Source organism: Ctenocephalides felis, unplaced genomic scaffold (genome assembly GCF_003426905.1).
Source record: "Ctenocephalides felis isolate EL2017-DRISC unplaced genomic scaffold, ASM342690v1 CF-g0.4_SCAFFOLD_03570, whole genome shotgun sequence".
Lineage (NCBI taxonomy): Eukaryota > Metazoa > Arthropoda > Insecta > Siphonaptera > Pulicidae > Ctenocephalides > Ctenocephalides felis.
In genome coordinates this window covers 18419621-18435611 of record NW_020539724.1, presented here as the reverse complement: position 1 = coordinate 18435611, position 15991 = coordinate 18419621, and the positions used below count along the sequence as shown (strand labels likewise).

Below are 15991 nucleotides of genomic sequence, written 5' to 3'. Positions count from 1 at the left end.
AGTAAGAGAAATTGCTCATAACTAACTAATAAATTATGAAATCAATTAATGGGTTCAATTAATAAATTATTCAAATGTTGTCAGTGTTATTGACATATGTCTTTCATCTATGGTCATAACAATCTTTAAATATATCGAGCCACAAAGAATAAGACTGAAATAAAACTAATAGTCCTAAATATAATTTATTTATAGAATTGAAATAAATAAATATATAAATATATAAATCCATTTCTTGTAGATGTTACGTCATGTCAACCGCACAGTAAGCCGCCAGACCTGTTATGTCATTTAGTGTTGCGCGGCTGCGAACAGTTGATAAGCGCAACAATTATAAAGTTGTTATTTATTTAAACTGGTTTTAATTTATTAATTTTGACGTAATCATGTCGATGCACATCTTCCGTCTTTCGCAATGTCGTCTGTTATCGCAGTTCAAAGGAATCGAAGCGCTCAGCTTGGGCACTCAAGTTCACAGGAATATTTTCACAACGAAAATGGTAAATATAATGGAATTTTGAACATTTATTCATTTGTTTTAGGTATTTGTTTGATGATTAGAATGCAGATTTAACAACGTGGTGAAATTGTGAAAATGGAGGGTGTGAAGATAATTGTGCATGTAATGTCACTAATAATATACATATAAGTTTTGGAATTGTCATTTTGAGTTATTGCATTTTAGAACTGGATTTCTGATATTAAAATGTGTTTTTGCACATTTTAATATATATATATATATATATATATATATATATATTAAATGTTAAATATGAACAATACCACACACAGATTTTTAACACACACATTATTTATTAATTACAGACGTTTCGAGATCATGGTATGCCTCATCTTTAGTGTACTTTCAAAACAGTTAACTATGTACTAACACATTATTTAATATTTTATTTAAATTACATTGGAATTGTCATTTTGAGTTATTGCATTTTAGAAATGGATTTCTGATATTAAAATGTGTTTTTGCACATTTTCATACATTAATATATATAAATAAATATTAAAGAATGTGTAGTATATAAGAAACTGTTTTTGAAATTACACTGAAGATGAAGCATACCATGGTCTCGAAACGTCTGTAATACCAAATAAAGTATGTGTTAAAAATCTGAGTGTTGTATTGTTCATATTTAATATAAATATATATATATATATATATATATATATATGTATAATTTGACTTTGTAATTTTGATACAAACTCTTTACTATGAATTTAGATGAAATTCTGCACTAAAACTATCAATCTAATGAATGCCTCGTTTATCAAATTTTTATTCCTGTAATGTTATTGATTTACACTCACTTTATGTATTGTGTATTATTTTTTCTCCAGTAATTTCATTTATTTTCTAAGCTTCTTAAATTCTTAGGTTTACATACAAAGTTTTATATAATAATATTATAATTTATTCCTTGTACAATATCAATATAATTTCTATTTCTAAATCATATTTCTTCTTTATAGGCGATGAGAAAGGAATCAGACACCTTTGGAGAACTAGAAGTTCCAGATGACAAACTATATGGGGCACAAACCTTACGATCCGTGATGAACTTTCCCATTGGAGGAGAATTCGAGAGAATGCCTGTAAGATATTATTAAGGGATAGCACAGGTTTAATAGCCAAAAAACATGTTTCTTGTTATTTTGGGAGGAAGGATAAGTAATAAAATGATATTAGATAAAATTATTTAATGTGAATTTTTGTAACGAAATAGAAGATTATTTAAAAATGAAAAAACCACAGTCATTTTTCCAAGGCGGCACACTGTGTAGCTACTGCAAATTTTAATATCGAAAAGAAAAACACTTATTGTACATGGTTACAGCTAGAGAAATACATTATGGATTCTAATCATTTAAATCATTAAATAGTTATATTGATTTTACTACTTTATAAAATAAGAGAATTGGAAAAATCTTGCAGTGGTAATTTTTTAATTTATTTATTTCAAAATTGAATTTACTGAAACTTTCAGTGCCTGATTCACTTATTTTCAATCCAGTCATATCTATATGCATAAAATGCAATATTATTGTATTAATTCTTTTTTCATTTTCAGTATCCAGTTATTGTAGGAATGGGTGTTCTGAAAAAAGCTGCTGCCATTGTTAATAAGGACTATGGTTTAGATCCAAAAATTGCTGATGCAATTTCAAAAGCAGCTGATGATGTTATTTCAGGAAAATTGTATGACGATCATTTTCCATTAGTAATCTGGCAAACTGGGTCTGGAACCCAAACAAACATGAACACAAATGAGGTAATAAATATATTAAATATAACTATAATTATAAAATTATAGCTTATAATATTAATTATATTCATAGGTAATTAGCAACAGAGCTATTCAACTTTTAGGTGGTCAATTGGGATCAAAAACACCAGTGCATCCAAATGATCATGTAAACAAATCCCAAAGTTCAAATGATACATTTCCAACGGCCATGCATATTGCAGTAGCAATGGAGATCCAATGTACTTTACTTCCAGGAATGAAACAATTGCACGATTCTCTCAATAAGAAAGCCATAGAATTTAAAGACATTATTAAAATTGGTAGAACACACACACAAGATGCTGTACCATTGACATTGGGACAAGAATTCTCAGGTTTAACTTTTTTTGCAAATTATGTATAGATTGGATACACTTTACATTATCTTTTGGTCTTTATATTTTATGATAAAATAATTAAAATAAAATATCAATAATATTGCAATAATAGTAACAAAAAATATTTTTTTTGAAAGTATTACCATGGTATTAAACATATTTAATTGCAATTTGTATGATAAATTGTTCAAAATTCATTTATTAAATAAATTTTATTCTTTCCCCCAGCTTATGTTGCCCAAATGGCTTATGGCATTGAAAGAGTCGAAGCTTGTTACCCCCGGTTATACCAGCTCGCCATAGGTGGAACAGCTGTTGGAACAGGATTGAATACTCGCAAAGGTTTTGCTGAAAAGTGCTGCAAAGTCATTAGCGAACTCACAGGTAATTTATTTGAAGATATGAATTTTAATATAGTAGTTTATAGAACCTGTTTTTATATAGTCCTTGAAATTTAAAAGGTCAAATATTTTTAGCAGTTCTCAATGTTTTAATTTAATTAACAAGTAAAATATTTTTTAGTTAATGACTTATTATTTCTCTTTCCTCAACTTTGTTACATTTTTTAATAATGAATGATATAAAAAAAGTTATACATAATTAAATACATATTTTTTGACAATATTTGTGACTTCTTCATGATTTATTAAATTGATGATAAGAATATTATAAGTTTACTTTTCTTTTTGTAGGAATTCCATTCACATCAGCCCCAAATAAATTTGAAGCTCTAGCAGCTCATGATGCCTTGGTTGAAGTTTCTGGTGCTCTTAATGTAATCGCATGTTCTTTGATGAAAATTGCTAATGACATGAGATTCTTGGCTTCTGGACCAAGATGTGGACTTGGTGAATTGTCTCTACCTGAAAACGAACCTGGAAGCTCTATTATGCCTGGTAATCTACAATTAATCAAACAAACAAAATCTACAATTTTATACTTGTTCAATTATTCAAAGCAATAACTTTATTTTAATATTATCTTCAATTTACTATGAAATTTCAATGTAATTGTGATAAATTTTTATCATTTTTTCATTTTATTTTCAAGGCAAGGTTAATCCAACACAATGTGAGGCCATAACTATGGTAGCTGCTCAAGTAATGGGAAATCACGTAGCTTGTACTGTTGGTGGATCTAATGGTCATTTTGAATTGAATGTATTCAAACCAATGATGGTTGCTAATGTACTGCGATCTATCAGGCTAATTGGTAAGTTGAATACATATATTTAAATACATAGATATGGATTAGACAAGGAGAGTCTCATGAATGAAAATTCTATAAAACTGATACAACTGACAAACAACTGACTTTTAAAATGTGTGAATATGAATAGGTTGATGGTTTTACCTGACTGCCTAATTTTATTAATAGATTCTAATAGAGAAAATAAATACTTTTACTATCATTTCCATTAGTCTGCTACAATTTTAATATAGTGTTTTTGAAATAATAATAAAAAAATTGGTTCTTACAAAAGCCATAGCATATCAAACATTATTTGGAAATGGTTACAGTTTATAGGCAGCACCTTGTTTGCAAAACAAGTTAATATACGGCGTTTGATGTTTTTCTCTTTTTTATTTGCCATGATACAATAATTGTCGTTGATAATCCAGTGGTATGATCAAAATTTTGTTTTCCTCACAGGTGACAGTTGTAAATGCTTTGCAACAAATTGTGTAGACGGAACCCAGGCCAATAAAGAAAATATCGCTAAGATAATGCGCGAATCCTTGATGTTAGTAACAGCATTGAACCCACATATCGGTTACGACAAGGCAGCTAAAATAGCCAAAACTGCACATGCCGACAAATCTACTTTGAAAGAAGCTGCCTTGAAACTAAAATACCTGACTGAACAACAATTTGATGAATGGGTCAAGCCAGAAGAAATGTTGGGACCCAAGTAAAGTGTGAGAAAATCTGTGTATAAATGAATGGTTATTGAATAAATCTTTGATTATTTTACTATGCTATATCTTTATATACAAAAATTTCAACATATCCATCTTTATATTCTATGTTCCTGTAATTTCTGTCATTACTTTTTGTCAAACTTTAAACTTACATAGTTACACAAAATCTTTACTTCTTTATTTCTAAGTAGTCCAGTCATTTAAGCTTAAAATAGGTAAGAATCTCGGAATTTGAGATACCCAGCTGTAAGTCTGTAAATACTTGCATATTGACACTCTAAAGTTGTCTTAAAACCTATGGTAGGGTGTCAATACTATATGTAGGTTTTGAGACAACTTTAGGGTGTCAATATACAAGTATTTACAGACTTACAGCTGGGTATCTCGAATTCTAAGGAGAACTTTCTATAATGATTGGACTAAAAGATGTGATTACAAGAAACTGGCTTTTACTTAAGATTTGTGAATCTCATTCAAAGTAATGTGAATTTTATTTATTGTTCTTTCTTTATTATTTTGTTTATCACTTGATTTCTTAAATTTAATTTAATTTCTGTTGTTGCAATTCAGCTATATTTTTATTGTACGCTGTGTTTTCTGATCAGCTAATACTATTTGATTCCAATTTTCTGAACTTAAGAACCCTCAGTTTTTTCATTTTTTGTATTTATTTTTTTATATGCATATAATTAACATGACATTTCGGGACATAGGATTCTGCCTTCTTCAGGAACTTAAACATATTGAATGTTAAAAGAAATAAAATAATGTTATTTCACTGCGAACTAATATATACATTAAAAATTATAAATGATAATACAAGATGTTACAGGTTACAGGTGTATGGTTGTGTGTATTCAGTTTTCCAACATTCTCAACAATACACACCTATAATTTAAAAATTTATTAACAATAGATAAATTGAAAAACAACAAGAGTCTAGGATTGGAAGAATGATTTTTAAAAATATTGATAATATTATAAGTCATGTACTGAAAGAGTAGAATTCCGCAAAGGAGGTTTAAAATGATAGAGGTCGTTCAAGTATTACGTCAGCACTATAGGGGGCGGGGGGGGGGGGGGCTTTATTGATTTGCTTATTTTGCTTATTTTCGGTAAGAAATTTGCTTACTTTTGCTGACAAAGGGGAGTGGGGTAAATAATTGTAATAAATCTGCTTACGTAATACTTGAACAATCCCATAAATACAGATTCAGCAAATTTTCTGAGATCACCATTCTTTTCCTTATGTATTATAATAGAATTTTTGGTATTGAAAGTATACATTAAAGTTTAAACTAATGACATGTTCAGAATACATTCTCATACTGATTTGGATTTGTTAGCGCCCGTACTTCTCTGAAACGGCTTGACCGATTTTCACCAAATTTTATATGCGTATTCAGTCGGTTTGGAAATCGGCTACTATCTATTTTTCATACACCTAAGGGATAATTGGGTTGTTAACACTTAATTTTCTTTTTTAATTTTTTAAGAAACTTTTTTGTTTCTATTATTTCACAGAACCTATATAGAAACGTAAACAAAGTGTTACTTATTATTAAAATATCTATAAAATATGTGATAATTTGTTCTTTAATTTTTCAATTTTCATTTTTTCTGAAAAGTTTCTGATCCCCGAATAGAAAGCACCATTCTTTTTTTTTTACAAGGGTGCTTCCTTAGAAAGACTATAATAAGTGAATCTCTTATCTCTGAAGTAAATTGAAATAATTGAATATGCGCTAAAATTTATAGTTACAGTATGTTATAGATTTTTTTTTCTTACATTATTACAAATTACAACATGTAATTTATGATGAAATTAGAAAAAAATTGCAATCTAAAAGTTAGATACCTTCCAATACCAGAGATATAATTTTTTCTTTCCGATCTTATTCATATAATATGAAGTGACCAATGAGAAATAATTTTGATAAATTTATTTGCATATATCAAACTTGTGTAAATATGTTTGCATACAAACAAAGTCATAGTAAACTAATAGCAAAAGATTAAAGTCTTGAGGTCAACAGCGTCTATCAGAGATATCGCACGCAAAAGGACCGAATTCTGATTTTGGTAAGTGCAAAAATAATTCATAATTATTCATTAATCTATTATGTATATATTTCCAAATATTTGTACTAATAATAATATTTCTTACGTGGATTTTACCATTTTTTATCAAGGTGAAAGTAACCTTTTAAGTTTTACGAAATAGGAAGAATGATGAACATGCATGAAGTTGTTTGAGGAGGAGGAGACTTTTTAAAAGTAATTTGATTTAAAGATTGTAAGTTTTATTTATTCATTTATTTATTTATATAGTCGTTAATAAGCTTTTGTGTCTTTTTTTATTGTCTATTACATATTTGTAAATATATATCAATATTTTCTATACTTTATAGATGTATTCTATAAATATTCAAGAGAGTATCAATGATCAGTTTACTATTTTGGTACAATTTTATTTGGAGACTTTTTTTTCTCAATTTTTTTTAAGCTGGATTTACATATTTAGCAGTGCTGAAGTTGTGTTTTGTTGAAATATTATTAATATTTTTTTTTACAATTGCTTCAAACCCGTTTTTAACGATTAAAGAAATCCACCTGCTTCGAACGTTGACTACTTTAATTAATTTTTATGACTTTAAATATATTTTTTAAGATATTATTTTTAAGATATAGAAGTGTTGATTATTCGGGATTTGGTCGAAGTCCTTTAGAGTGACAATTTTAAACTTTTCTAACAGTTTTGGTGATTCTATAACGGCTTTCATATAAATCTTATAGAAAAATAGCAAATGCTCTATTTTAATACATGAAAGTCTATAGCAGTGCTCGAGAAACCGGGGTAAATTACCCTAATTGGGGTAAAAATGAAATTTTTGTGGGTAACAAGCATAAATATCAATTTTTAATTGATTTTTACAGTATTTACAACGCAGTTGTCTGTATGGGGGTAATAACAACTTAGACAAAAATATTTTGGGGTGATGATTAAAAAAGTTTCCCGTTCGCTGGTCTATATATAAATATTCAACAAAACAAAATTTTATAATATAAATTTATAAAGATATTTGTGCAAAACCTATATAGTGATTAACTTTGATTCTTGGAAATGTTTTTGAATTCACTACCGCAAATCATCAGCGCAATATCTATTCATTTTCATTTTTCTATAGTATATATTTTTAGAATTTTTTTTTAACTACCCTAAGGAGAAATTTTGCTAAAAATCCGATTTGCTCCGAAGAGATCTTTATGTCTTTACTTAAATGGTGATCTAACTTTTCGCAGATTTGCCTTGAAAACATTTCAATTCCTAATATAATCTGGAGTTTTCTTCAACCCTTCTTGCAAGATTTCCGCCTAGTAAAGCTCTTGAGAGCTCTTTATTAGTAAAGCTCTTTATTTAGTATGAGTAAAATAAAATTTGTACATTTTATACCGTGGTATTATTTCCAAGTTAAGTAAATTTCTAATTCGGCTCTGTACGGGCTCTAGATGATAAACTATGCGTCATAAATACAGCCTGGGTATGTGAATAAACAAAACATATCTGAAATTTTAGATTCAAATGATTTTAAAGTCATTCTTGACGATTATGGTTTAAATTATTTATTTTTCGATGTTATGATTAAATAAAATTATTTTTATTTAATTTGTTAACCTTTTATACGCGGGGTTATCGGAAAAATGATTAGAGTTGAAATTGTCATTGAAAAAACTGTGACAAAAATTATTTTATTTAATTGTGAGTACACTAATAGTGATTTATAATTGTGCTTTTAATTAATTGAAGTATATTTGTTAAAACATTTAGAAATGGATGTGAAGAACTAGGAATGGATCTTGGACAAAAATCCTGAGTGGATACAGGAATTAGGATTTTATCTTATTTTTTATAACTTTTAATATTAAATTATAAAATATTTTTGATAAATTATTTTTTTAAAGAAAAATTGTGACTTGTGAGTAATCACGTGTTTATAAATCAATTTATTAGAATTTTTTCAAAATGTTTATGATAAGACGTCCTCAACAAGTTCCTAAGCCAACAACAGGTACTAAGCAGAAAGTTAAGTCGCTCCTGGTGAAGTGTTATTCAACCTGCAAAGCTAAAAGTAAGGAGGTCAAAATTGGTATCATTGGGATACCTTTTAGACATGGACAGCCTAAGGATGGCGTCCAGAACGGACCAGACCACATCAGGAAAACAGGACTTATCGAAGCTTTAAAGGAAATACCAGGTAGGTGGTAAAATAATAATATTAAATTAAGCATTTAGCATATGCTTAGACATATTTTGTTTCTTCATAACTCTATTATTTTCCTCATTTATGAGTTGTATTTTTTTTGCAAAAAATACATTAGGTAATGTGCTTCATCATTTTTTAAATTTACCTAAGTACAATTGGTAATACATATTATTTTAAGTAAAATCATAACGCGCTAATAGACATAGTTTTCTTAACTGCAAAACTGTGCATTCTAATTTAAATTATTATTATTATTATTTATACTATTTTATGGTCTAAATCCGTATTATGATCATTTATCCCAATGAAATTATTTAAAATATGAAATATATAAAGAATTGATGATGAGTAGTAATACTTGAATAAATAATAATAATAAGAATAAAATAATAAATCAATCATCTGGTAATTATAACATACTGCCATTTAGCATCTCTTAATTTTCTTGCATTTGTTTTCTTTAAGGTGTGAAGGACGTCAAAGACTATGGTAACATGTGTGAAAAAATTCCCCAAAAAGATCTATCTTTGGAAGAAAGACGAAAACATGTTATTGACTGCAATAAATTGTTATCAGAAAAAGTTTGCGAAGTTATTAGTGATGGCAGGATCGTTGTCAATTTAGGTGGTGATCACTCTATAGCTACTGGTAAGATTTTCTTGAAGATATAGAATGTAAGCCAAAATTTTTTTGCAAAATAAATAGCAAGTAACATTGGCACATGTTCTAAAAACTAAAATTGGCGTCAACAGCTTCTATAATCCATCTATTCATAAACCAATTTGTTTCCTTGCAGGTTCTATATATGGGCACCACCTGGCAAAAGAAGACCAAGATGTAGCCGTGGTGTGGATAGATGCCCATGCTGATATCAACACCCACAAATCATCAGATTCGGGCAACATGCATGGAATGCCCATGAGCCATCTGTTAAAGGAACTTAGGAACGATAAAGAATTGTGGCCTGGAGTTTTACCAGGAATGGAGTGGTGTAAACCATGGTATATAAAATCATCTAATTAAGTTTTGACCAATAACTTCTTATTGTTATTTTCAACTTCCTGAAGTTTGTTCTCGCCAAAAAATCGTGTTTGCCTTGTTTTCTCGGCGTTTCAAGTCATTTTGACTCGTTTGATACCAGATTTGGAGAAGTAATTTTGTGTCTTTTAGCATTTCAAGTAAACGTTTGGGCTATATGGGTCTCCGAAGTGTAGATCATTACGAGAGGTTATTTATTGATAAGTTCCACATACCTCACTATGATATGTACAGACTGGACCGTGTGGGTGCCCTGACAGCCGTCCATGAGTTGCTCTACCAAATCGATCCTGGAAACAAAAACAGTATCCATATCAGTTTTGATATTGATGCATTGGATCCTCTGGAAGCTCCAACCACCGGCACACCTGGTAAAAAAACACTTAACATAACACTGATGTAGATATAATATTTAGATTCCTCAGTCGTACGGGTTCAATAAAGAGCGTTTTATGGATTTTTTCTAATTTTAGTGAGAGGAGGGATGACTATTCGGGAAGCTGTAGTGGTGATGGAAGAATTGTACAAAACTGGTCGAGTAGATGTTATTGATTTAGTAGAAGTTAATCCTGCTCTGGGCAACGAGAAGGAGGCCCAAATTACAAGTATGGCAGCCAGACAAATTATAGAGACAGCTTGTGGAGCAAACAGGAGAGGCACATATCCTGTAGAGAAGGAAAAAGATTAAGAAATGAAAATATAAATAAATAAAGAAATATTTTAATAATTAGATGTATTTATTTCATTGATATTCTAATCTTACGGTTAGTTAATTTCATTTGTCAAGAAAGCCCAACAAAATTGATTAACAAATTCGATTGACAATTGACGTATATAATAGTCATGGAGAAGTGGCAGGATTTTGTTTTGACGAGCATATTCGTCGTGCGTTTAAAATGTGACCATGTGCTATTTGAATTGAAATTTTTAAAGAGCAAAATATATTCTGAAGTTGTTCACAATATTTTGAGGCAACCACTGTATGAAATAAGCAGTTGTAAGTAGCATCATCTTCAGGCAAGTTGCACGAACCTTTCGTAATGAGGAAATATAATATATAATATATAATATATAATATATAATATATAATATAATATAATATATAATATAATTATTATACAATTAGAATAAAGAATACAGTAGATTTACTACTGTATCTTTCAGACATAGTTTTTGCTTTTCATCAAAAACTATCCTACATATTTGAATATCGAATTTAATCAGATTTATTTAAACCCTTATTTCTTATGCGATATCTTACCCCAGTGCAACTCACTTTGTAATTGACGTATATAGTCGTCAATCATGAGCTTAATTTGGATGACACTAAACTATGCGCATTGTTCAATGGCGGCGCCTCAGTTAACTGGTGATTTAAAAAATTAAATTTTCTGGTAATAGTGTGTTTTTCGAACAGATGTCAGTAAATCACCATTTATACAATAACACATCAACTATGGTTTGAATAGAAACGAATTAGCACGAATTTCGAATTTGAATAATAATTTTTATAGCCTTTGACCAGTTCAGACATCAGTCCAAATAAAGTCAGTCAGTATGGGCCATTGTAGTCATTCTGGTCTTATTGTTGACCAGCTGTAGATGACATGGTGGTAATTCTAGTTCCTTGTGATACTTGTCCCTGTGATACTTCATTGGTAAGTTTTTTATTATTGGCTTTCTAAACTAATATGAACTATAGTACATTTTTTTATTATTCTGTCCAATTTTTGAAGTCTTGTATCGATTTATATAAGACCTTTAATTTAACTTTATATCCCGTTTATACAGGATGCATTATATGTGGTCAATGGAAATGTTGAATAACTTGAACAGTTGTAAAATAATTTTGATGAACTTTTTTTTCATTATCAAATGTAAATCCTTTCACTTTCTTTGTAACAATTTGATAATAAAAAAAAGGTTTATCAAAACTTATTGAAAATTGTTCAAGTTATTCAAATTTTTCATGATCACATATAAATCGCGCAACCGACCGGGATTCGATCCGAGTACCCATTTGCGAGTCGATTTAAATTAAAATAAGTAATTAGTGTTATTTAGCAATAAGTTGTATAGCTAACAAAATCCGTCGAGTTTTTATAAAAAATATTTTTCGAAAAATTCCAATTTCATGGTTGCACATTTGCACACATTTGAATCAGTAAATACGTGAGTATCAAGTAATAACTAAAGTTTGCCTGAAATATTTTTTTTTATTTGCGCCATTTGGAGTTTAGATTTCGCATTTTGTATTATAAAGAAACGGCTCGACCGATAGTCGCGCAAAACTAATTAACACGAGTATTTATGGAGGCAAATTGGATTTTCTGACAAAGACATAAACTAAACATATCATTTAGAAAGTTGAAAATTATGTTTCTTATTTTTATTTGATATATAATTTGCCTATTTGCCTATTATTATATGAGTGATATACATGTATATCACTCACAGTAATTGATTTGTTATTTGTTATTTTAATTTATGTCATAAGGCTATTTAAGGCTACTTAAACTATGGGTTGCGACCCCATTTGGGGATGAAAAGTATAGGGTCGCGGGAAGTTTTAATGTCAAATATATATTTATATATCATTTAATAACATCACGTCTAGATTTTTGTACGTTTTACAACAAATTATAAAACATATATATTTTCATATCTATATGTATATTGTTACCAAAATCATCTAGAAATATTAATTTTTTTTTGTTGTATATTTGTGTCATCAAGAAACTTGCAATTATAAATGGGGTCATCAAAAAACTCGCAATCATAAATGGAGTCGCAAATGACAAAAGTTGAAGAAGCCCTGGAAGCCATTTTAACTAACTTTATTTATATTTTTGATTCAAATTATTTTTTGCAGAAATGTCTTAAAAGTCTCAAGAGAAAATTTGATATCACTACTGCTTGATATCAAGCTGATTTTCAGTTGGTATCGAATCCGAAAGTGGTTTCCAATGTACGTTCTTACTCGAGGCCGGCTGCTCTATGTAAATGTGAGTATTGAAAGTAATATTTTTTATTTTTAGTTTATTTATATTTATATATTTATAAACACTTGTTATAACAATTAAACTTGTGTTCAAGTAGAAGAAGACATAACATGCGTAAACTTGATAAACAAACGTAAAAGAAACATGCTTGACCTTCATTATTCCAAAATAAAAATTATTTTTTGACAAAAATATTTTTAACTTTTTTAAATAAAATAATATAATAGAATAATAATGAAATTTTATATATTTCTTAATTTGTATGAAGTCTGATAATCTACCTGTTCGTATCAACATTTTTCTGCTACATTTACAAAAAATTTGCAAAATAATTTTTAAATAGACAAACATATAATAACAATACAATACAAGCATTTCATCATATAGATTTAAATAAATTAAATTAAATTTTATGGAACAAGAATAGACAAAAAAATTGTTACATGTATGGTCTATGTCTAATGAGCAACTCTTTGTTTTATCACTTACAGTATAACATAATTTTAATGAAATTTTTTTAGATATTCATTTTTAAAAGACATTATTTTGAAATTATTATAAATAGTGTTGCAAATTTTAGTTTTTGTGTCACTTATATAAGCATAAATTTTAAAAATTACAGCATTTTACTGTCCACGGAATTGTTTAACTTCTGAGTAAAGAAGGTTGAACTGTTCTTTGAACAATGAAATGCAAAAATTTTAAATTTGGGTATAATATATCATGTGTCCCAAAGTATATGTCATAAAAATTAAAATAAGTAACACTATTTTTGACCTTCCCAAACAAGAAGTTTAAGTTTCATCCCGAAAATCCGAATTTCTAATTTTAAGTTTTCTCAGCGCTTAGTCATTCTGAATCGTTTGGGACAAGAATTAGAAAAAGTATGAGTGTGTGCTAATTTTAAACGTCTTGTCGAAAAAACGGCTGAATAGATTAAAAAAAAACAATCAAATCCATTCGATGAAACTCGATTACCACCTTAGTTGGTTAGTTTTTCGAGATGATCGGTTAAGCCGTTTCTTCAGAATTAGCAGAAAAGTGCTAAAATATTTGTCCCAGCTTTCGTAAAAAAATTTCAACCAAGGATTCAAAATCAAAAACAATTCTTTGCAAATCGTGCTTATTATTTTTCTTGTAAAAGTCGGTCGAGTAGTTTCTTTATAATATAAATGATTTTTTTTGCGATTTTAGTGAAACCCTGCATGACGATAAAGTTTTTGGTCTTAAAGAACACACTAAAATATTAGAGGTACGACAAAGGGTTCATTTAAAAGATTAAAAAAAACTCATTGTATGTATTAAACGCATATTTGTTTTTCCAGAAAGTGTAATATTTAAACCATTTTTCGAAAATAACCAACATGTTTGAACAGTTTGCAGAAAATTAAATAATATTTTCTCGTGCCTTACAGCAACTCGATGTACTTAAATATCACTCATAAATTAATATATTGATTTCTTATTGATTAACTTACCTTGAGGCAAAGTGCCACTTACACCTAGTTTTTTTTTATTTTAATTTGTTTAAAAATGTTTTATAATAGTTGTTTTTTTTTTTTAAATTAAATTAGATGTGACTGAACAGTGTTACCATAGCTTTAAAGATTAGTTTATATATCACTATAACATTGGCATAACATTCCATAATATAAACATTCCAGTAGACATTTTAAATATTATTAAAATATAAACAAATTCTTATATTTATTTAAATATTCAAGCAAATGTTTTTCATAACTTTGCTTTAGTATTCTAGCACTACATGTTATATTTTGCAAAACAACAGAAAAATGTCAAAAATTTTAAACAAATAACAATGTTTAATGCTTGAATAGTAATATTAGTTAGTTAAATATTGCAGAACCTAGGAATTTTATCAGTTCGATGAATTTTATCAGTTTGATGTTAAATTAATATATTAAGGTAGAGCGGTGCTTAAAGGGGGTAAAAAGATCCACCACCGATATCTTAAAAACGAGTAAAGTTAAGAATTTGTTAACAACAATATTTGAAAGTAGAGGGAAAAGATGTATAACCAATCATCACCTTGATTTTTGCGATGTTGCTATTGAGAGACAAACGTCAATGTTTGAAAATCCATAACAAAAGTATTTTATTTCGTTGATGGTTTTTTTATTGTGAGTACTGTTGTTTAGTTTACGAGACCTTAATATAATTTTTAAATATACGTTATTTAATTGTGGTATAAGATATATTGTTAATTTTAAATGATATTTAAACGGTTTTTTTATATAACCTCTATAAACGCTTACACGTGGGCGGGGTAAAAGGACCAACTGAACCTTCACCCTGGTTATTTTAAAAGCAATTTTACAACAGATTAATTAAATAAATAGTTATTCCAAGTCTGTTGATGAATATTTCTAACGAAATACCAGATCAGGGTTATATACAGTGTGATTTCTGTAAAAAATAAACCCAAAAATTTTATATTATTATATATTTTATATAAGTTTATTATATAATTAGGAATTAACTGGAAAATTTGCTGAACATAATTCAATAGTTGTTTAATTTACATGTGCAATGTACTATGATGTTTAGACAGTATATTTATACTTAAAGTCAATTTGGACCTTTGTGCCCCGCCCTACCTTGTATACAATTAAAAATTTACAATTATTTATTAAACACCATACCATTCACGCAATGTAATTTAATACATTTGTTTGATGTATTTATATATAGTATATTTCACAACATTTTAATAATAAATCTAATTTATTTCACCAGTAAAAACTGTAGTAGTCCCTTGAGTTCCGCTCTACCGATTACTGACTCGTATTACTGACAAATATAGTTATACCTTTTTCTAATCAATTTATTTTTCCGAATTTAATTATTTGGTATGAATTTATGTTAAGGTCAAACAAATAAACAAATAAATGCGTATATTTGACAAATATTCAGATGCATCTCATACGCTTCATTGAACTGTTATTTCGAAATCATTCGAAAGCTGTCCTTGCCGCGAATCGCGCACACTTTTCAAGGGTACCAGAGAAATAATGAACCTGTCATATATGTCATAAGATGAATTAAAAACTAATAGTATATGGTATCATCTTATTTCATACGCTTTACTTATAATATGTACAACTT

General features: G+C 28.4%; 2 protein-coding genes across 2 annotated transcripts; both read left to right on the top strand.

The window, feature by feature from the left end:
- The first annotated feature begins 259 nt into the window (after positions 1–259).
- On the top strand, positions 260–4557 carry LOC113382737 (fumarate hydratase, mitochondrial-like). Its single transcript, XM_026620966.1, has 8 exons — positions 260–500; positions 1486–1608; positions 2085–2285; positions 2353–2635; positions 2867–3022; positions 3331–3534; positions 3689–3850; positions 4292–4557. Exons 1-8 carry the CDS (start codon positions 387–389, stop codon positions 4552–4554), a joined length of 1506 nt encoding a protein of 501 aa, XP_026476751.1. The 5' UTR covers positions 260–386; the 3' UTR covers positions 4555–4557.
- A 3993-nt stretch (positions 4558–8550) lies between these two features.
- On the top strand, positions 8551–10551 carry LOC113383521 (arginase-1-like). Its single transcript, XM_026621781.1, has 5 exons — positions 8551–8816; positions 9291–9473; positions 9622–9826; positions 9996–10234; positions 10337–10551. The coding sequence occupies exons 1-5, from the start codon at positions 8585–8587 to the stop codon at positions 10549–10551; spliced, it is 1074 nt and encodes a 357-aa protein (XP_026477566.1). The 5' UTR covers positions 8551–8584.
- The last annotated feature ends 5440 nt before the right edge of the window (positions 10552–15991 follow it).

What these genes read in the sequence shown, in the direction of transcription:
- LOC113382737 (XM_026620966.1), top strand. Translation starts at nt 387, where the DNA reads ATGTCGATGCACATCTTCCGTCTTTCGCAATGTCGTCTGTTATCGCAG. An exon ending in GAGAATTCGAGAGAATGCCT is followed by an intron (nt 1,609 to 2,084) that starts GTAAGATATTAT and finishes TTTCATTTTCAG; the next exon opens with TATCCAGTTATTGTAGGAAT. An exon ending in TGGAAGCTCTATTATGCCTG is followed by an intron (nt 3,535 to 3,688) that starts GTAATCTACAAT and finishes TTTATTTTCAAG; the next exon opens with GCAAGGTTAATCCAACACAA.
- LOC113383521 (XM_026621781.1), top strand. Translation starts at nt 8,585, where the DNA reads ATGTTTATGATAAGACGTCCTCAACAAGTTCCTAAGCCAACAACAGGT. An exon ending in AGCTTTAAAGGAAATACCAG is followed by an intron (nt 8,817 to 9,290) that starts GTAGGTGGTAAA and finishes GTTTTCTTTAAG; the next exon opens with GTGTGAAGGACGTCAAAGAC. An exon ending in TCCAACCACCGGCACACCTG is followed by an intron (nt 10,235 to 10,336) that starts GTAAAAAAACAC and finishes TTCTAATTTTAG; the next exon opens with TGAGAGGAGGGATGACTATT.